The sequence below is a fragment of the Oncorhynchus gorbuscha genome, linkage group LG16, assembly GCF_021184085.1.
Source record: "Oncorhynchus gorbuscha isolate QuinsamMale2020 ecotype Even-year linkage group LG16, OgorEven_v1.0, whole genome shotgun sequence".
In the NCBI taxonomy this organism is placed as follows: domain Eukaryota; kingdom Metazoa; phylum Chordata; class Actinopteri; order Salmoniformes; family Salmonidae; genus Oncorhynchus; species Oncorhynchus gorbuscha.
This window is the reverse complement of record NC_060188.1, coordinates 12,844,900-12,866,654: the sequence shown is the minus strand read 5'-3', so window position 1 is coordinate 12,866,654 and position 21,755 is coordinate 12,844,900. Positions and strand designations below refer to the sequence as shown.

General features: G+C 42.7%; 1 protein-coding gene across 2 annotated transcripts; it reads left to right on the top strand.

The window, feature by feature from the left end:
• Positions 1-5,023: 5,023 nt before the first annotated feature.
• On the top strand, positions 5,024-20,787 carry LOC123999284 (LIM domain-containing protein 2-like). Of its 2 annotated transcripts, XM_046304894.1 has the most exons (4): positions 5,029-5,199; positions 16,471-16,515; positions 16,847-16,983; positions 17,122-20,787. In XM_046304894.1, exons 1-4 carry the CDS (start codon positions 5,197-5,199, stop codon positions 17,279-17,281), a joined length of 345 nt encoding a protein of 114 aa, XP_046160850.1. In that variant the 5' UTR covers positions 5,029-5,196; the 3' UTR covers positions 17,282-20,787. The 2 variants fall into 2 exon arrangements, with proteins under 2 accessions (XP_046160851.1, XP_046160850.1); XM_046304895.1 differs by lacking the exon at positions 16,471-16,515 and having other exon boundaries at positions 5,024-5,199.
• Positions 20,788-21,755: the final 968 nt, after the last annotated feature.

Here is a 21,755-nt window from a genome sequence, read left to right as displayed (position 1 = left end):
TCTTCCAATGGGTTTTGAGGAAGAGGGAGGGTGTGAGGAGTATACAATTGAGAAAAGGCCATGTTCTTCTGATTGACCATGTGAGAAAGATTGCCACCACCCGGAAGAGAATGGTAATCCCTGGTGTTTTAGCTAGCAGATCTGACCCACTTGCTTACAGCTGAACTAGAGTAGGACAGGCCTCCTGTTTAGATTTACACACTGTGCTGGTTACTGGTGTTTGTGAGGCTGATCCAATGTTTGATATGGGCTTTGGTAAGTTGACTGGCTTTCCTTTACCAAAGACTGGACTGTATTTTGTCACCTATTTATATATTCTTTTGGTATCCTTTTTCAGAGTATTAAGTGAGGTGAAGTGAAGTGTGTGCCCGTGTAAGGAAGAATCTTAATTGCATACTCCTTGCGTCCCCTCCTCTTCGGTGGGGTTTAACGGCAGTTGGCATCCAATATGTTGCCTTACCACCCCCAGCTGGACTATAGTATAAATCCATTATACTTTGTGATAGAAAATACTGAATCAAATAAAAACACCCTTCAACTAACCCCACACTCATTAAAAACCCACTAGCACATTCCACTACTTTGACCCTACCTGCTCCTACACCATGCCAACGGCCTGAGAGGACGGGACACCACCACTCAACAAACACTGTAACTCTTCTGAAGTCAAATCTCATACAATCAAATCCTTCTCTGCAGTTGCCACCAGAACATCTCTTTTTTGTTACTGAAGTCACTTGTTGGTCTATCCCTCTTTGCTGGCACAGATATACTACTCACAGGGATCCTGCCAGGATCCCTCACCCTTGACCCATCCTCCTCTACTTTCTTCACAGCGTATTACACCTTCTACACTACTCTGACTCTGGCCTCCTCAACCTGCCTCTCTCACACTGGACACTTCCAATACCTAGCAACATGGGCACCCATACAGTTGCACACACAACTTTTTCCACAGAATCTACACAATCCTCTATCCCATGCCCTCCTGCACACTTCCCACATCTTGGAATCTCCCTCCTACACACTGGTGTGACATGACCATACATGTGGCACCTGAAACACTGCAGTGGATTCGGCACGAAAGCTCTAACAGGATAACAGATATATCGTAACATGACTTTGGCAGGTAAAGACTGATTCAAAAGGACAGACTGTGACACCTCTGTTTTTGCCTCCCCGAAACCCATTAGAAGAGGTCAGAGAGGAGGGACCCTTTGCTTTCTCATCCAATGGGTTTTGAGGAGAGAGGACTCGTGGACTATGCAATTGAGATTCTCCTTATGTGCACATGTACACTTGTTAAAGGTACAGGGTGCATTTACACAGGCAGCTCCATTCAGATTTTTTTCTCTCACTAATTGGTCTTTTGTCCAATCAGATCAGCAATGAAAAAGATCTGATCTGAAAATATTTGATTGGTGATTGGTTAAGAGACCAATTAATGTAAATAATATAATAATATAATAATTGGGCTGTTTGTCTAAACGCAGCCTTAGTGTACAAAACCCCTCCTACCTGGAGGGGAGTCTGCTACTTATTGGTCGCCACATACCTCAGCCACATACCTCAGTCAATGTTAGTTGAGCTAACGTAGGATAATGTGATTAGCATGAGGTTGTAAGTAACAAGAGAATTGTCCAGGACGTAGACATATCTGATATTGGCAGAAAGCTTAACTTATTGTGAATCTAACTGCACTGTCCAATTTACAGTAGCTATTACAGTGACAAAATACCATACTATTGTTTGAGGAGAGTGCATAGTTCTGAACTCGAAAATGTATTTAAAAAACAATTAGGCACGTTTGGGCAGTCTTGATACAACATTTTGAACAGAAATGCAATAGTTCATTGGATCAGTCTAAAACCTGTGTAGCTCAGTTGGTAGAGCATGGCGCTTGTAACGCCAGGGTAGTGGGTTCGATCCCCGGGACCACCCATACGTAGAATGTATGCACACATGACTGTAAGTCGCTTTGGATAAAAGCGTCTGCTAAATGGCATATATTATTATATTATTAAAACGTTGCACATATACTGTTGCCATCTAGTGTCCAAAATCTAAATTGCGCCTGGGCTGGAATAATACATTATGGCCTTTCTCTTGCGTTTCAAAAATTATGGTTAAAAGAGAAATTAAAAAGCATGTTTTTTTCTTTGTATTATCTTTTACCAGATCTAATGTTATATTCTCCTACATTAATTTAACATTTCCACAAACTTCAGTTTGTCCATTCAAATGGTATCAAGAATATGCATATCCTTGCTTCAGGTCCTTGCCTCAGGTCCTGAGCAGTTAGATTTGTCATTTTAGGTGAAAACTGAAAAAAAGCATACACATAAGATGATGCAGCCACCACTATGCTTGAACCTATGGAGTGGTACTTGGTAAAGTACTGGATTTTCCTCAAACATCACACTTTGTATTCATGACAGAGTTAATTAGTTTGCCACTTTTTTGTTGCTGTATTACTTTAGTGCCTTGTTGCAAACAGGATGCATGTTTTTTGGAATATTGTTTTATTCTCTACAGGCTTCTTTCTCTTCACTGTCAATTAGGGTTCGTATTGTGGAGAAACTACAATGTTGTTTATTCATCTATAGTTTCATCTATCACACCATTATACTCTGTAACTGTTTTATAGTCACCTTTGGTATGTTCGTCAAAAGAGAGATCATGAGGCCTCCCGGGTGGTGCAGTGGTTAAGGGTCCTGTACTGGAGCGCCAGCTGTGCCACCAGAGACTCTGGGTTCGCGCCCAGGCTCTGTTGTAACTGGCTGCGACTGGGAGGTCCCTGGGGCGACGCACAATTGTCCTAGCGTCATCCGGGTTAGGGAGGGTTTGGCTGGTAGGGAAATCCTTTTCTCATCGCGCACCAGCGACTCCTGTGGCAGGCCGAGCGGTTGCCAGGTGCACTGTGTTTCCTCCGACACATTGGTGCGGCTGGCTTCCAGGTTGGATAGCGCTGTGTCAAGAAGCAGTGCGGCTTGGTTGGGTTGAGTATCGGAGGTCACATGACTTTCAACCTTCATCTCTCCCGAGCCCGTACGGGAGTTGTAGCGATAAGACAAGATAGTAGCTACTAACAAAAACGAAATTGGGGAGAAAAAGTTTTTTTTTTAAAGCGATCAGAGTAATGCCGAGGTCCTTCAGTTTTATTTGAGATGACTGCACAACCATCCAGATGAATTGTCAGATCAAAAAGATCTCTTTGTTTCTTGGGACCGAGAACTAGCATCTCTGTTTTGTCCGAATTTAAAAAACATTTGTTGCCGTCCACTTCCTTATGTGGGTAATTTTTGGGCTTCGCCATGTTTCATCGAAATGTTATGCTGTGTGTCATCCGCAAAGCAGTGAAAGTTGACATTGTTTCCAAATTACATCACCAGGAGGTAAAATAATAGTGGACCTAAAACGGAACCTTGGGGAACACCGAAATGTACTGTTGATTTGTCAGAAGACAAACCATCCACAGAGACAAACTGTCTTTCCAATCTTTCCAACCAGGTCAGAACTTGTCCGCGTAGACCAAATTGGGTTTCCAATCTCTCCAAAAGAATGTGGTGATCGATGGTAAATCTCTTTGCCACATGACAATCTGTAGAATTTCAGGAAATTATCTTAAACTGCTAAATGTTCTCTCCGATGCCACGAGATGGGCCTTTCAAATCTTCCTTCCATGGGCCTGAGACTTGCGTTGTCTGGCCATTCACTGCCCGAAGTCGTGTATGCTACACACACAGCACCTCTGATCTGAAGCCTTACATACAATCTATCTGATACTCATCGAGCCAACATCAATGTGTTACGTGCAATACTACTGCAGGCATTGCCATAGACCTGCAAGGTCTTCAGATTGAGTCGCCTCAAAAACAGTTAGAGCGTACAGTATGTCTGATACTGAAAGTAATGTGTGTACTGGGCTCTGGTATAAAACATGGTAAATGATCCCACACCACCACCAACAACCATAATGCAATCACAATAACCCCCCACTAGATGGTAGGTGTTTTCCAGTCTCAAGAGTAACAACCCCAACCCTTTTCTTTCAGTACAGAATAGCCCATACACCATCCCCCACTTAGACCCACAAACCCTTCTACTTCTAGTGTGATGAAGTCCTCTCAACATCTGTTTTCAATAACTGGACTCTGGGTCACCCTTGACTCCACACAAAGCGCACTTACATGGACCTAACAGTTAATGAAGACATCAGCAGTAAACACAGCCATTTCACACTTAATTCTTTAGTCTTTTTTTATTACCATACACATCCAATTGCTTTCATTATATTTTAAGCTCTACTATTATCATGTTCAACTTTTGCATGTATGTCATATTTAAACACAGGTTCCCATCACAAAGCCAACTGTTTGCAAGACTGGGCATAACAGACGTGTGCTGTGAATGTTAGTTAATCTGAGCAGGAATTAAGGGTTGAGGGTGCTATTCTTCGAGCTGTTACAAATTATTTGAATTCGGCAGGATTTCTCAGCCTCTTAAATGTGGAACTTGTTCTATGCTGGGCTAAAGAGTGGTTCATACCTACCTACCCAGACATAAACCTCAGTCACTGGACTTTGGACAGAAATGTGCTGAGACTTGTTACATGTACAGTGCACTTTGGGTTCTTTGTCATCTGCAGCACACAACACATTAGTGGCAGTGCAGTCAGACTATGTGTAGATGAGAGTCGAAAGGTGTTTCTCCCAATGTACTACTTTTATTGATTTGTTCATATATTTTTTAAAGAGTCGAAAGGTGCTTTTTTTTAACCCTGTTAGCAAACGGGGTGACAATTAGTTGTGATGTATGCATATTCATGTGTGTTAGTTTATTTTTAAACATTTTAAACCTAGGAATGATCTACACTTAATATTTTTTTTAATCTCTTTTTCTTAAGAATGACCGTTTAAGTAGAGGGTGGTGGTGTAAAAGAACAGGGTGGGGTGAAGAGGAGAGAGCCGGGGGGGGGGATGACTGGAACCAATAGCGTGCAACATCCTGCTAATATAAAGAACAAAAAAACGACTCTTGAAAAACAAGAGCAGGGGAGCCAAGCTGAGGTAACTCGCCGGGTCTGTAGGAAGAATCCTGACAGCAGAAATCGGGGAAACGAATGAGAAAGCAATCGATCACAGCATATTGATCAACAAATTGTCTTTCTATTTAAACGTTGACGAAAGTACACAGATGGTAAGTGATTCTCGCCCATTTCTCGCGTTTATTGCGCAGAGATGGCTAGCTAGCGACAGCATACCCTCTTCCCCCTCCCTCTCCTTTTGTGATGAGGTGATGTCCACTCGATGCTAACTCGCTAGCTACCAAGGTTGCTAGCCATCCATTCCGTTTTTTGATGGAATGACTCATGTTTACCCTGCTGTTCTGTTTTTTAAATAGGGCAAAAACGTGCAATGTAACGCAATTTTATTGCACTGTGCCAACTTGCCATCTCTTTTTTTTTGCACGCTGATTAATCAATCCGGCATTATGTACGGCATTGTGCAGCTACCCAGCATCTCACTCAAAATGAGCTTATCTCGAAAGATCCATATTTATGGTTACGTTAGCTTGCGAGCTAGCGTAATATCGGGCACTAGTCTCACTGGTTGAGGCTTTATTTTATGTTTTGCCTCAAGGGAATCTTTAAAAAGTCATTGTCTGTCATGTTTTAGGGTAAAGTGCACTTTAACTTTAGTTTGATCACCCTGAAGGAAATGTGCACTGTCGATCGCCTTTGTTGGTTTTCTCAACAGATTGTGTTTGTGCGTAGTATAAATGTTATTATTTTGACCATTTTATTAAGTTTACGCCTGCCAATCATATACATCACCCAGTTTGATTTAAGAAGCGCTCTCTGGCTGGCTGATGACAATCTTAATGTCTACGTACTGTTATTACCTAATCATGCCAGCCATTATTTGGTGCACAGAACCTGGCGTCTCTCCTTGTTACATAAAGGGCTGTGGAAGGGATTCTGGTGTGGTAGGCGCAAGGCGGTTAAGAACTGGAAGGCAATGAGCCGACCGCATCATTACAAGCCAACGCTGTGTCATGGTTAACAGTATTAGCCTACAAATGCATCAATAATATAATATATTGTAACACCCCTGTGAATTATCTGGCTCACTGCGAGCTCATGACAGTAGCAGCATGGCCCGGCACTAGCAGAGTGGATAAAGTACCTGTTTCAAATGGTCTTCTCTTCCATTCCCGTATGATCTTTTCCAAGTTGAGACCTTGGAGAACACATCTGCGGTCTTCCCAGACCAGCGCTCTATCAAATCAAGACTCCGATCTCTATAATTACTGCCTTGGCATATGATCATTTTCGTTTACCGCCACTTTGTGGGTACAAACTGGGGATCTGTAGATGTGCTGTCTCTAATTTTGGCCCAGTGTTTGCCGAGGATTAACACATGGTTTGAAGACAGATTTACGTCAATGCTGGCGGATTTGTGGGGCAAGCTTCTGTGGCGAGATGATCTTTGTTCTGAGTGATTGTCTTCTGCACGGATAGAAGCTGGTTTCACCGTGTACTTGTATTGACACCTAGGCTGCATTGAAAATTGCACCTGCAGTTTGCTTGAAACATTTCCATTGTACAGCCATATGCACCATTGTCCAATGACTTGGCAAAGGAACATACTGCCTCTTGTCTGTCAGAGTGGTGGGGAGGCTTTGATCACAATGTAAAATATGTTCTTTACATCACTTGCAGGTCCAATTGAAGTAACCATATAGTGCACATGTTTCCTTTATACAACTATGGGAAATGTTTCCACTTGTTTTTGAGTGAACAGCTCAACATGCACTTCATTGAGCTTTCCTCCATAGCTGGCCAAGTCCTCATGGTGTCAGATTTTCTTTTTACAGATGTCACAGAGATGATGGTCTGTTGGGATGGTGTAGATGACAGCACCTTACTACAGTCATTGGACAGGGAGTGCAAAAAAGGGAACGGTCAGGTGCTGTATGTTTTAGGTACAGATCAATGGAGGGTGTGAGTGGGAGATGCATCCAGCTGTTGTGTGCTAGATAGAAGAGGACTATGAATGAGTAAAGGTAGATAGCCAAAGCTGCCCAGTTGGTTATGGCCATTTTAGCTAGCCTAATGGCGTAGTTAAATTATTCATTGTTTTTGATACCTCGGTCTTTGAGGCAGGGTATCATTGAACAATAGCCTGACATAAGATAAACTAAGACATGGCATAATGACATGCCATTCCCTTGTAGATTGCATTGTAAAAATGAATGTTTTTTGATACATTTCATTTGATTCAGTAATTATATAGCGCGCTTGGGTAGAAGTCCCAAATATTTTTAACAAGCAATGAACCATAGTCAGCAAATAAACATGTCAGAAATAATCCAATCATTGTTTGTAATGCCCTGGAGGGATGTGAGACTTCATTCACACAGCATTATGGGATTTATCCCAGCCGTTTCCGCCACAAACTTTTCCGCTCCTGTCTTTATTATTGTGACATGGAAGCCTCTTGAAAACAAACTTCCTAAATGGCACTAACAGTTCATTGTGTTGTTGACACCTGCTCTATTGTATTGTTGCGTGTTGTGAATAACACTATTATTTTAGATGCACACTGAACAAGACATTTAAACGCTTCCATCGGTTATATAACCTTCCTATTGGCTGTTCTTACAACCTAGTACCAAGCAATTGCAGTCACCTTGGGAGGACCCAAGGGCAAACTGCACACTGCCCAGTAAAAAATGCAACATTTTCCACAGTAACCTCGCCTCACGTGAGAAGTACAGCAGCAAAGTCCCTACATGTGCAGTGTATACTGTGGGAAACCTGGTTTACTGAGGAATGCCTACTGCATCACACACCACCCACCTTTCATATCTTGGGATGCGTAGGCTTAAAAGTTCATGCTTTTGTCTCCTGCCTCTGCTGTCACACAGCCTGACACAACAGGCAAAGGGGGCAGAAGGTATCTTGCGCTGTAGTTGTAAAATCTCCCATGTTTTGTGAAATTCCAATGGAATGGTAAACTTCAGATTTGCATGTGTTTTGGTCAACGCGATGGGACCTGTCTTCCTGAATTCCTGTCCCTCCACAGGCTTTGGTTGCGCAACTTTCTCTTCTCTGTGCGATAGGTTGTATCAGTTCTGAGGTTTGACGCTGAGGGCTGTTTTTTTAGTGACTTCATTAAATGCATGATCAGCGGCTTCTCGCTGGGTCCCTACATGCTAAAGTCAATAAAGCGCAATATTGTTAAAAGCTGATCTTGAGCCAAAGGTTGTGGGTTGAAATCTCAGACTAAACATTTTTCGTTCACCTTTTTGAGATGGGGATGTCCGTAAAATGTTCGGTTATGCCAGTGGGAATGTGTGAAAGCTGAGAGTAGATATTCAGAGGTTTTCCTTAGACAATCTTGACCCCTGTTTGTCAGTGTCAGCTGTTACCTCCCTAGACAGGTTTCACATCCGTGATTATGGCATTGAGGCTCTCTGTCACTAGTCGTATAAGGACAATCTCTCTCACCGCAGCCTCACAGGAAATGGCCTCCCCTGACATGTGCAAGTGAAGAAAGACTTTTCAACTGACAGGTTGGAAAGAAACTTGCTAATTTAGTGGTTTTACTGCCTCGATACTGCCTCACTTTGTTATGAGGCTTGTTCATTGAACATGGTGGCCTTGTTTTAGATCCACCTGTGACCAGAAAAGTCTGCTGACTTTCCCTTCTCACCCCAGTACCATCTATCTCTAGCTAGTTAGCTGTGAAATCGCCTTAACATACTGCACTATCAGGCGGCAGGGTAGCCTAGTGTTTAGAGCGTTGGACTAGTAACCGGAAGGTTGCAAGATCAAACCCCCGAGCTGACAAGGTACAAGTCTGTCGTTCTGCCCCTGAACAGGCAGTTAACCCACTGTTCCTAGGCTGTCATTGAAAATACGAATTTGTTCTTAACTGACTTGCCTAGTTAAATAAAGGTAAAATAAAAATCAATTTAGGAGTTTACAATCTCACCATGTTCAATCTGCAGAGAGATGTGCCTCAGTGGAGACTGACATTCACAACTACAGATATACAGTGCAAAAGTTCTCCATGCTACGTCAATGTGCCACGTGTCCGATTCTGGGACAAGGAGTGCTCTCCTTCATGGAGTGACTGGGAGTCTTTTTGTCTCCAGTATAAATAAATAAAAATTGTCACAAATGGTTTATTTGAGAAGACATCCTCCTGAATTTTGAAATCTGACATGTATGATAATGTTTTCGTAATCTAAAAGTCGTATTCCTATTGACTTCCAGTGTAGTGAGACTTATCACTGCTATGTCATACCAGACAGATTTCTGCCTTGAACGCCATCAGCTCGGATGCATATGAAAACATGAAGTGACCCAGGGATTGTATTTGTCACATGCGCCGAATACACCAGGTGAGACCTTACAGTGAAATGCTTACTTACGAGCCCCTCACCAACAGTGTGGTTTAAATAATAATAAATAAAATACAGATGATAAATATAACAAACAAGTGATTAAAGAGCAGCAGTAAAATAACAATAGCGAGACTATCTCCGGGGGGGGTACCGGTACAGAGTCTGTGTGGGGGCAAGGGTTAGTTGAGGTTACATGTACATGTAGGTAGAGCTAGTGAAGTGACTATGCATAGATGATAACAACAGAGAGTAGCAGCGGTGATGTACTGAGCCATACACACTACCCTCTGCAGTGCCTTGTGGTCATAGGCCGTGCAGTTGCATACCAGGCAGTGATGCAACCACTGCCAGCTCTCGCTGGTGCAGCTGTAGAACCCTTTGAAGGACCCCGTGCCAAATCTTTTCAGTGCTTGGACCATGTTAGTTTGTTGGTGATGTGGACATCAAGGAACTTGAAGCTTTCTACCTGCTAAACTGCATCCCCGTTGATGAGAACGGGGGCGTGCTCGGTTCTCCTTTTCCTGTAGTCCACAATCCTCTCCTTTGTCTTGATCACGTTGACGGAGAGGTTGTTGTCCTGACACCACACGGCCAGGTCTCTGACCTTCTTCCTATAGGCTGTCTCGTCGTTGTCAGTGATCAGGCCTACCATTTGTTCTGTCATCTGCAAATTTAATGATGGTGTTTGAGTCGTGCCTGGCCACTCAGTCATGAGTGAACAGGGAGTACAGAAGGGGACTGAGCACGCACCCCTGAGGGGCCTCTTTGTTGAGGATCAGCGTGGCGGATGTGTTACATACCCTTATCACCTGGGGGTGGCCCGTCAGGAAGTCCAGGATCCAATTGCAAAGGGAAGTGTTTAGTCCCAGGATCCTTAGCTTATTGATGAGCTTTGAGGGCACTATGGTATTGAACGCTGAGCTGTAGTCAATGAATAGCATTCTCACGTAGGTGTTCCTTTTGTCCAGGTGGGAAAGGGCAGTGTAGAGTGCAATAGAGATTGCGCCATCTGTTGGGCCGGTATGCAAATTGGAGTGGGTTCTAGGGTTTCTGGGATAATGGTGTTGTAAACCATGACCAGCCTTTCAAAGCACTTCATGGCTACAGATGTGAGTGCTACGGGTCGGAAGTCATTTAGGTAAGTTACCTTGGTGTTCTTGGGCACAGGCACTAGGGTGGTCTGCTTAAAACATGTTGGTATTACAGACTCGGACAGGGAGAGGTTGAAAATGTTAGTGAAGACACTTGCCAGTTGGTCAGCGCATGCTCACAGTACACATCCTGGTAATCTGTCTGGCCATGCGGCCTTGTGAATGTTGACCTGTCTAAAGGTCTTACTCACATCAGCTGCGGAGAGCATGATCACACAGTCTTCTGGAACAGCTGGTGCTCTCATGCATGTGTCAGTGCCATTTGCCTCGCAGTGAGCATAAAGTAGTTTAGCTCGTGTCACTGGGCAGCTCTCGACTGTACTTCCCTTTGTCGACTGTAATGGTTTGAAAGCCCTGCCACATCTGACGAGTGTCAGAGCCGGTGTACTACGATTCAATCTTAGTTCTGTATTGACTCTTTGCCTGTTTGATGGTTCATCGGAGGGCATAGCAGGATTTCATATAAGCTTCCTGGGTTAGTCTCACTTTTCGACCGTGGCAGCTTTCGCTCAGTGTGGATGTTGCCTGTAATCCATGGCTTCAGGTTGGGGTAGGTAAGTACGGTCACTGTGGGGATGACGTCATTTGATGCACTTACTGATGAAGCCAATGACTGATGTAGTGAACTCCTCAATGCCATTGGAGGAATCCCGGAACATATTCCAGTTTGTACTAGCAAAACAGTCCTGTAGCTTAGCATCCACTTCATCTGACCACTTTTTACATTTTTATTGATCTGGTGCTTCCTGCTTTCTGAAATGTTTTCCCTCTGGTTGCACATTTAACATGCTGATAGAAATTTGGTAAGACGGATTTAAGTTTCCCTGCATTAAAGTCCCCGGCTACTAGGAGCCCCGGATTTTTCTTTGCTTATGAAGGGATACAGCTCATTCAATGCTGTCTTAGTGCCAGCCTCTGACTGTGGTGGTATGTAAACAGCTACGGAAAATACAGAAACTCTCTAGGTAGATTGTGTGGTCTACAGCTTATCTTGAGATACTCTACCTCAGGCAAGCAATAGCTCGAGACTTCCTTAGATATCGTGCATCAGCTGTTATTTACAAAAATACATAGTCCGCCCCCCCTTGTCTTACCAGAAGCCGCTGTTCTATCCTGCCGGTAGAGCGTATAACCAGCCAGCTGTATGTTGATGGTGTCGTCGTTCAGCCACTACTCTGTGAAGTATAAGATGTCCCGTTGGTAGTTTAATCTTCAGCGTAACTTGTTGATTTTATTCTCCAAAGATTGCATGTTTGTTAGCAGATTGGAAGGAAGTGGGGGTTATTCGATCGCCTACAAATTCTCAGAAGGCAGTCCTCCCTTTGGCCACTTTCTCTGCCTCCTCTTCACGCTAAACACGGGGATCTGGGGCTGTTCCCGAGAAAGCCGTATGTTGTTTGTGTCGGGCTTGTCAGACTCATTAAAGGAAAAAGAAGGATTTTGCCTGTCCATGCTGAGTGATCGCGGTCCTGATGTCCAGTTCTTTTCGGTCATAAGAGACTAGTGGGAACATTATGTACAAAATATTTTTTTTTTTTAATGTAAAAAAACAAAACAAAAAAGCAAACAAATGAACAAAAAAAACAATTGGTTGTGGGAGGGATGTATAACGTCTGCCATTTTGTTTCATGGCGCCGTTCACCCATTCTGAATATAACATTCAGAATGGGTGGCCCTTTAACTTCTTGACGCTACCCATCCCTGTCGCAGGATCATTTTCGTCAGCAACCGCTGAATAGCATAGCGCAACAGTCAAATAATATTACTAAAAAATATTCATATTCATGAAATTGCAAGTGCAATATTGCAAAACACAGCTTAGCCTTTTGTTAATCCACCTGTCGTCTCAGATTTTGAAGTTTTGCTTTACAGCGAAAGCAATCCAAGCGTTTGTGTAAATTTATCAATAGCCTAGCATAGCATTATGTACATTTAGCATCAGGAAGCTAGGTCACAAATCAGAAAGTAATCAAATGAACCTTTTACCTTTGATCTTTGGATGTTTTCACTCATGAGACTCCCAGTTACACAACAAATGTTCCTTTTGTTCCGTAAATATTATTTTAATAACCAATATACCGACGTTTGTTTGTCGCATTATGTTCAGAAATCCACAGGAAAGAGCGGTCACGACAAAGCAGACGGAAATTCCAAATAGTCTTCATAATGTCCACAGAAACATGTCGAACGTTTTTTTATAATCATTCCTCAGGTAGCTTTTAAAATATATATTCGATAATATATCAACCGAGTTTTCAATAACAGCGGGAGGAACAATAGCGGCTTTACTCTGTAGCGCAAAAACTCACTCTGAGAGCCCCCACCTATCCACTTACGCAATGTGATCTTTCACGCTAATTTTTCAAAATAAAAGCCTGCAACTATGTCTAAAGACTGACACCTAAGGGAAGCCAGAGAAAAAGGAATCTGGTTGATATTAAATGGAGGATTGGCATGCACAGAATGGTTTCAAAATAAGAGGCACTTCCTGATTGGATTTTCCTTAGGGTTTCGCATGCAATATCAGTTCTGTTATACTCAGACAATATTTTGACAGTTTTGGAAACTTGAGAGTTTTCTGTCCTGATCTGTCAATTATATGCATATTCTAGCATCTGGTCCTGAGAAATAGGTCGTTTACTTTGGGAACGTTATTTTTCCAAACATAAAAATAGTGCCCCCTAGCTTCAAGAGGTTAACAAGCTGGTGTAGTCGTAGTGCATTTTTCCTGTTTATTTTCCATCCCTCTGTCTCATAAAGGGGTGCAAGTCAGCGGTCTAAAAATAAGATGCGCTGAGAGACTAACTGAAATCAATGGCCACTGACTTCTTTCAACATCTAGGGCAAGTTTCACTACTGTGTATGTTACAGTAAGAACACTGGGTGATCTCTCGCTCCGTGTGTGTGTCACAGCCTGGGGTGAAAAGCTTTAAGTAAACTTACCCGCACCAAGTCCCTTAGCCTCTCTACTCTAGATGGAAACATTGATGTCCCATTGCTGTTAATATTCCTGACTGTAGCTGTAACCTTTCTAAAAGGGGCAGATTTAGGCTAGTTCTCTGTATAAACATACCCAAATATTGGACTGAGGTCTGGTTTATGGTTTCTAACGCTGACCGTTTCAAAGTTGTAAGTAGAATTCATAGACGATGCATAGCCGTGCAAGCAAGCACTTGATGCGCCGAACCCTTCCCTCAATACTTTTATTAGGGAAGAGCTGGCCTCAGTGTGGTTTCCTTGGGCCTGACAACCCCGGTGAAGGCCTCCTCCTTCGAGGCAGGGTGCAGTCACCCCCAGACCCCCTGCCATTGTTGTGGTGGTCTGAGCTCCAGGGGAACAGGCAATGGGATTTGTCATTGTAATGAGATTAGGAGCTCTTCATCAGAGAGGGAGAGTCTCAACCTTAGGTCCTGCTGTGCTGCACCCACAGTCAGATAACACTTCAAATGGCTGCATGGAAGAATCTCACATACATGAAGTGTAGCCTACCTGAAACTTAGAGATGCAGTGTCTCTTCCTCTTAGTGTGAATAAATGACTGGTAAGAGACTGAATATTAACGTTGTTAAAGGTGGGAGCCTGATCTAGCAAAATTGGTGAAGTGCTCTTTTCTCTCTGGCTGGAGACTTTAGTAAGTGGTTCCAACTTCAAACTAATCTAAATGGGTACACCAAATTGTAATTTAATTACCGTGTGTTAATCTAATGGGCAGCCTGCATCTAGCCGACTGTTTTTGAGCACCTTTAGTTGTGTGCACGGTTGGCACACCACAATGTTCATATTGTCCTTCTCACCATTTAAGGAGAGGTTTGGTCTGTGCACTGATCATTCCCTGTGGTAGTTCTTATCTGCTGTAATCAGCCTGTGCTCTAAGCCCAGTGGGGTGGCAGTTAGCTGTGGCAGGCTCCCCACAGGGACTCTTAAAGTCTGTGTCACCACTACTTCCTGCCGCAACGTCATTCCTTTGGTCGGCAGTCAGTGGCGTGTCTTCATGTACAAATAAGGCAAAAGAAGGCAGATGGCAGCAGCCATGTAGAAGCCTTCCAGGACTGACTGTGTGCTTGCCTGCCATGGTATCTATTCCTGTTTTCATGATCTTTTAGTGGCTATGGCAATTCTGGGCTGCAGTTTCTTGTGCAGCCTGAGTGGAGGAAGATGGTCAGAAGGGCGATTGCATACAGGAAGTTGCAGTCCCTCCATCAGACATTCCATTCTCACAAACTAAGGCAACACCCCAGCTTCCTCAGTCATTCAGTTTAAAGATATCTGACATGATTTTCACGTCGGAGTTCAGTAGTGAGTGGGTGACAGTTACGCCAATGCAAAAAATGACTAATTTGATCATTTCAATTTAATAGAATACCAAGTGGATTCCCAAAGTCTCTGTGGTAACTATCATCTGTGCACATGCAAGATGATGTGTAACGGCTTTTGGGGAGCTCTTCTTTGATCCCAATGACTGCCAGTTGTGAAGTGCAACATGATTGAATCAGTGGCTGATGGGTTTCACTCTGAACCGCTTGTAACGGCTCAACATGATTTCAGTTTAATAGAGTTTTTCGGGCCGTTCCAACGCGTTCTAATTGAGCAGACACAATGAGGAGCTGGATTTGTTGTAAACAACCCATATCCCTGTGGATCAGTGCTCTGTGTGTCCACTTCTCTTCAATGTGTGTGAATGTAGCCTAAATATCCTCCTTTCTGTTGCACGGGCTTCATGAAAGGGCTGTCGCACAGTTGTCTGTCAAATGAGCCCCCCCCCCCTGACTACTACCACCAATCTCCTTCCATAACAGTCAGGGTTTAGATGTCAGCAGTGGACTTTCCCAGAGAGCAGTATGGCCTGCACACAAGTGGACACAGCCTTTACAGTGCGTCTGCCTGAATGTGTGTGTCTGTGTGTTTGTCTGCTAATTGATCTGCTTGTCCAGCTTCAAGGCGTGGATGTCAATGTGGAGAAATTGCTGAAGCCTGTCGGTCACATAGTTTTGAAGTATAGTTCTTCACCGGGTGTGACAGCTGAGACCTAGGCGCCTTTGACCAATTGCTTGACCTATGTCTGCCCTGTGGTCTTTTGTGACCTAGTTTCAAACCGACTCTAAGCCACTCCAAATTGATCTGCTAGGTCAACATCTGTTAGCAATATGGCAGACAATATGATACCTATCCTGCCCTCATGGGTTTTGACAGGGAGTCAGTGTTGACAGTAGGGTCTAGGAGTTAATGTTTGTATGTTGAAAGTAACTTGTTTGTGTACGGTATAATGCAGTTGTCATGGAGAGGAATGAGTGTTCAGGGCCTCTCTGTAGAGTCAAGTTGAAGCAGGAAGTCCATGGATGTTTGTGTCAGAGTGTGGGGCTTTGGAGCCACGAGTAGAGAAATGAGACGGGCCTCCATTACATAAGGCCTTTAGTTCTATAGACCTGAATGCTGCTCTCTATTAAGGCCAAGCTCTCACACTGAATTGTTTGTATGGTTTGTGAACAAATGGGTTTTTTATTGACTCAAAATTGTACATCAGAATTCCAGTTTAGTGATTTATGGTAACAGTGGCATTGGTTGCTTTCTTAAACCGCTGTGCAAGTCGAGAGCATCCAGAGGATGTCCGTAATGTCACGCTTGGGGTTAATATTTGAAATGGTTGTGCTTCCCTATGATTGTGTGTTCAGTGTACCTACTCACATGTCCAGACAGAAGGTAGCTGACCTGCCCTCTGGGGAGTACAGTACACTGACAGATGGAGCTGCTGGGTGGGAGAGAGCAGGAGTGGGGAAACTACTGAGATGAGAGGGATATTATGGACATGGTCTTGTCAATATAACAGGGGAAATCCTGAATGCTTACACTTCTGTTGTAATAACACTAAATAGGAAAGTACTGAGGTTTACTCATTTGTATTCCAGGACAACAGAAATGCCCCTGAAGATAAACCTGTCCAGCGCTCCAAAGTAAATATACCTCCATTATCACCCCCCCCCTCCTTTGTCCCGGTTTCTACCCAGTAGGACATTATCTTTTAATCACTATCCCTCTCCATTACCTGTCTTGTCTGGCCCAGTGTATTTCACCCTACTGACCTTTACTCAGATGTCATTTAAACGTCATCCATAATGGAACTACAGTTTGTATACCAGTATATGTTTTCACATACTCTCAACAGCAACTCATTTCGATAGATTGGTTCTAGACAACTGAGCAAGTTGAGATGATGGTTCATGTATCCATTGAAACACATGTTTAAAGCCATAGTAACGGTGTGGGTTTTGTTCATGTGCATAGTCCTTCAGCTTCAAGACACCGAGGGAGGTGTGCTCGTCATGTGAGAAGACCGTCTACCCCATGGAGAGATTGGTGGCTAACAACCTGATATTCCACTCGGCCTGTTTCTGCTGCAAACACTGCAACACCAAACTCAGGTGAGACACTCACCCACTCACTCACCCACTCACCCACTCACTCACCCACCCACTCACCCACTCACCCACTCACTCACTCACTCACCCACTCCATATGAAAATGTTCTTTTGTTTATATTCTGCCCCTCCCCCCTGCAGCCTGGGCACATTTGCTGCCCTTTCCGGTGATTTCTACTGCAAGCCGCACTTCCAGCAGCTCTTCAAGAGCAAAGGCAACTATGATGAGGGCTTTGGCCGCAAGCAGCACAAGGAGCTTTGGACCTCCAAGGAGGGAGAGAACATAACTAAGACTGCGTAGCCACGCCTGTCTGTGTCCCAACCGCTCTCTCCCCAAAGTTGCCTCGTCTCCACCTCCAACATGTCATAAAGAGCACCAACGTGTCATGAGGGGTGCAGTCAACGCTCCTGTGCGCTCGCTCCCCATAGAAGACACACACCCACTATGACTGGCCGGTCACGCTCCCCATGGAAGACACACGCCCACTATGACTGGCCGGTCACGCTCCCCATGGAAGACACACGCCCACTATGACTGGCCGGTCACGCTCCCTGTTGCTCGGAATTTTATTTAGTGGGGTGTTTATTCCTTTAATTTGGTTATAGTATCATTTTTATTTTACATTTACTCTTTTGAAATTGTTAATTGTGACCAAACTGCTTATTCACAAACCAGTGGTATGTTTTTGTCTTTTTGAGGACTACACATCATTGTTTTCTTTATTTTTCGGATAAATTTGCACCCTTTTGTCGCAAGAGGCGCAAGGGACCGTATGCTCAGGTGAACATATGGTTAGAGAAGCTGGAGTTCACCCTCAGCTGTAGAACATACTCAGGTCAACCATACTGAGCTAGGTTCATTAGCACGTTTGTATTTTATGACCTCTTTTTAGTTCCATATAGTCAATTAAATCTAACGCCAATTTTAAAGACCAGTCCTCTGCATTGCGGTAGCACCTGCGGAAGCCTATTTGTGAGTTTGTCAGGGTTCACTTATCTGAGAAACAAACATGGTACTGTAAAACTGTCACACGTTCTCTCTCTCTCTCTGGGTACATTTAGTTGAATTCTGTCTTATTGTTCACATGTTCTTTTTGCTCCTATGATCTGAATGGCTGCTAGGTTTCAGTTCTGCATGTTTGTCCTGTATGAGTCTTAGCTGTCATACCTTTAGTCTGTACTGCCCTCCTGTGTTCTGGGTGACTTTTTAAAACTAATCTGCTTCATTGACTCTTAATCTCACTTTTCTGGATTTAAAAGGCTCTCTTTGCTCTGTTATTTTCTGGGTTTCACGGTCATGTGATAAGTTGCTCTCACTCGTAGAGGCTTTTTCATCTTTATTCTGAATATGAGAAGTATCTCATCGGTGTTTGTACATAGCTTGTGCTTAGTGAACATATCACACTATACTGTGCACATATGACCATGCATGTTAAACAGACAAGTCTAACAGGAAACCACAACTGTCACGCTAATATCCCCTGCTGCTTCCTGTTCATGCAGAGCTGTCTGTTCATGTACTAAATTGGGCTAAGTTGGTGGGTAAAACTAAGCGGGACTTTCGGATCTTTCAAGACAACTGTGAACTCTGGTGGGGGAACAATGTCAAAATCCCGATGTCTGTGATCTGCCAATTGGGAAAGTCAGCTCTAGAAAGAGGCCAGAGTTCCTGAAGCAGAATTATGAGTTGGATGACCTTTTAAAACAACAAAAAATCCCATCAACTTTTTTTCTTTTTGAGTTCCCTGTTGTCTTGAATGAAAGTCTGAGAATTCAGTGTTCTGAATGTGGCAGAAATTCACATATGACTGGGATGTCCTGACGGGGTCTCAAGTGAAATCACATAATGTAAAAAAATATATATATACTATCGTGCTTCTCCAGTGACATCACATCTGCAAACATAAATATATTTTATTATTTTTATAAATGCCTCATGGCTTTCTTGTCTCGACTGCATCACGTGATTCTGAGCAGAGGTGGTGGATTTGTGAAGATGGTTCACTTCAGGCCGTTTACCATTGGGGGAAAAAATTGTCAGTTTCAGTCTGCTGAACAGGGTGGATCTCCCATCGACACCAATGTGATAGATGGCAGCTGGGTCTGGTCTACTTTATTGACTAATGTAACCAGAAAGAATGAGGGAGTGGGATGTCTCGCTGCTGCGCCATCTCTGACTTTGAGCACCAGGACCTAGTACTATGTGAGGGGTGGGCGCTAACAGGGAATGTTGTTTGAACTGGGGCATGTTCAGGGGAATTCCTACGCAGTGAGTAAAGCCCAGGCCTACAGAGCCCCAAACCTCAGAGTAGCGCCTCCTGGTGGGAGAAGAGAGGTCGGAAATGCTTGAGTAAGTTCAGCCAGTCCCAGTAAAGGTTTGAGATATTACTTATCACACAATTGTCAATAAACACGTTTGCCCCCAGTAATTTATTCTGTATAGCTTTTACTTTTTTTTTAAAGATGTGGGAGGGGCCTTGGGATGAAACGGTTGTGCTACAGGTATTTTTTTAGGTTGGAATGTTCTAAAGCGACACCTGCTTTGGCCAACAAACTCAATAGATAATATTTTTATTTTCTTCATTCTAGCTTTAGAATGAAACTAAAGCCATTGAATTACATCATTTGGGAAGTATTCAATGCCACTTGAATGACACAATGTATATTGTGATGGAATGTTTACTGTGAATTATAAACTGGGTGGTTCGAATGCTGATTGGCTGAAATCCGTTTTATATCAGACCGCATACCACTGGTATGACAAATCATTTATTTTTACTAATCTAATAATATTGGTAACCAGTTTATAATAGCAATGAGGCACCTTGGGGGTTTGTGCTATGTTGGGAATATACCAAACCTCCTCGGGCTTCATTGCTTAATTAGAGCATGCTGTGCAGAATAGGAAATAAAATGTTACTTTTTGATAAGTAAATCCTTAAAAATAAATGGCAAAAACTATTGCGTAACATTTAATGCTTTTTCAAAACAATTTTTTGTTTTTGAGTGCAAATACCTTTTCTCCCTGTTCCAGCCTATTCCCCTGTGAATGAAAAGAATCTTTCTGTTTGTTTTCCACTTAGTCCCTGTGGTAGATATGAGTGGTTTCACTCAGCCAGAGGTTTACGAACCCGCTCATCCTCCACTCTCTCCTGAATGCTTTTCATTTTTTCAGTACATTTCCTCAAGTTGTAAAGTTATCTATTTGTTTTTAACATTTTGTATTGGTCCTCGAGACCACCCAGAATTCTTTGTAACCAAGAACATCATATCAAATAACACTGTGTCCATATCGTCTTATGTGTGAGGAGTGTACCAAGGTACAACGGCGTTATCCTGTGAATAAACTTTCTTTGTGTAGAGAAACAAAAAGAAAGTAGGTACACATTTCCATACTGGTACCAGGAGGCTCAGGTCTATGAGAGCTGTGTGACTGTCTGTGTTCTGCGAGTCATGTAGTTGTGTGCAAAATTGGATGTAGACTTAACATTTCTCAATGCAGGTGTCACTGTTGTCAAAATGTTAATGTATGCATTTAAAAACATTCTGTATAACTTGACCTGTGGATGGTGACCTTGCAAGCAAAAAGGACGTTTTGGCTCTTACTCGTCTTTCACCTCTACTCTCTTCTTTTAGGATTATTACTCCAGTTAAATTGTGTTGTAGAAGAACGTGATTATAAATAATGTGATTTGTCCCCCTCACACCTACACACAATCAAATGTATTTTGTTTGATCATTTTCTTTCAGTAGTTTAAATTTTTACATGCTTTTGGAAAAATAAATGAAGATGCTGGTGATAAGTGAGATGGTTGTCTTTATTACATGATGAGTAAAGGCAGTGCATATTTCATATTTGATACTACTCATTTGTTGTGTAAATAGTAGCCCTTTTTTATGAATTGTATAGGAGCTAGTGTGTTTATTATATACTGTTATAGACTCTTTCAGATGCTCAACAAAAGGAGTTGTTTTAGTTCAAGGTGCCTGAAGAAAACAGAACAGAGCATCAATATTGTCTCCTACTTGTACAGATGTGTTATCTTAATTTGACCAGTTCCCTCACAGCAGGAAAATAATCCTGCAGCAACGGGACATTTTTATTATTAAGTGGATGATAATAAGTGGACATTTTTTGTAGGGGTTAATACAGATATAGGGTCTTAATTGGATCACCCTGTTGGAGGAGAAATTTTAAACCTATAGTGTATTTGAGATTTTAAAAGGATTCTGAAGTTTGTCATTTCCACTTTGAAATTTCAGCCTTGGTTTGACATGACATTTTTCACAAGGGAAAATCAAGGCTTACATTTCATAGTGGAAATGACAAACTTCAGAATCATTTTAAAATCTCAAATACACTACACATTTTAAATGTATCCTTCAACAGGGTGATCAAATGAAGATCCTACATCTGTATCAACCCTTACAAAAATGTCCAAAATGCACATTCCCTGTTGCTGCAGGATTCTGTTCTTGCTGTAGCAAACGTGCTCATATTAAGATTTCACATCTGTAAATGTTATGTTAGTGCAAATTAAGTTTGACATTTTAAAGTGGAAATTACAAACTTTAGGAGCCTTTTTAAACCTTGAATACATACAAGTTTGCATTTCCTGCTGTGCAGGAACATTCTCTGAGAGAATCAAATCAAAATCAAATGTATTTATATAGCCCTTCATACATCAGCTGATATCTCAAAGTGCTGTACAGAAACCCAGCCTAAAACCCCAAACAGCAAGCAAATGCAGGTGTAGAAGCACGGTGGCTAGGAA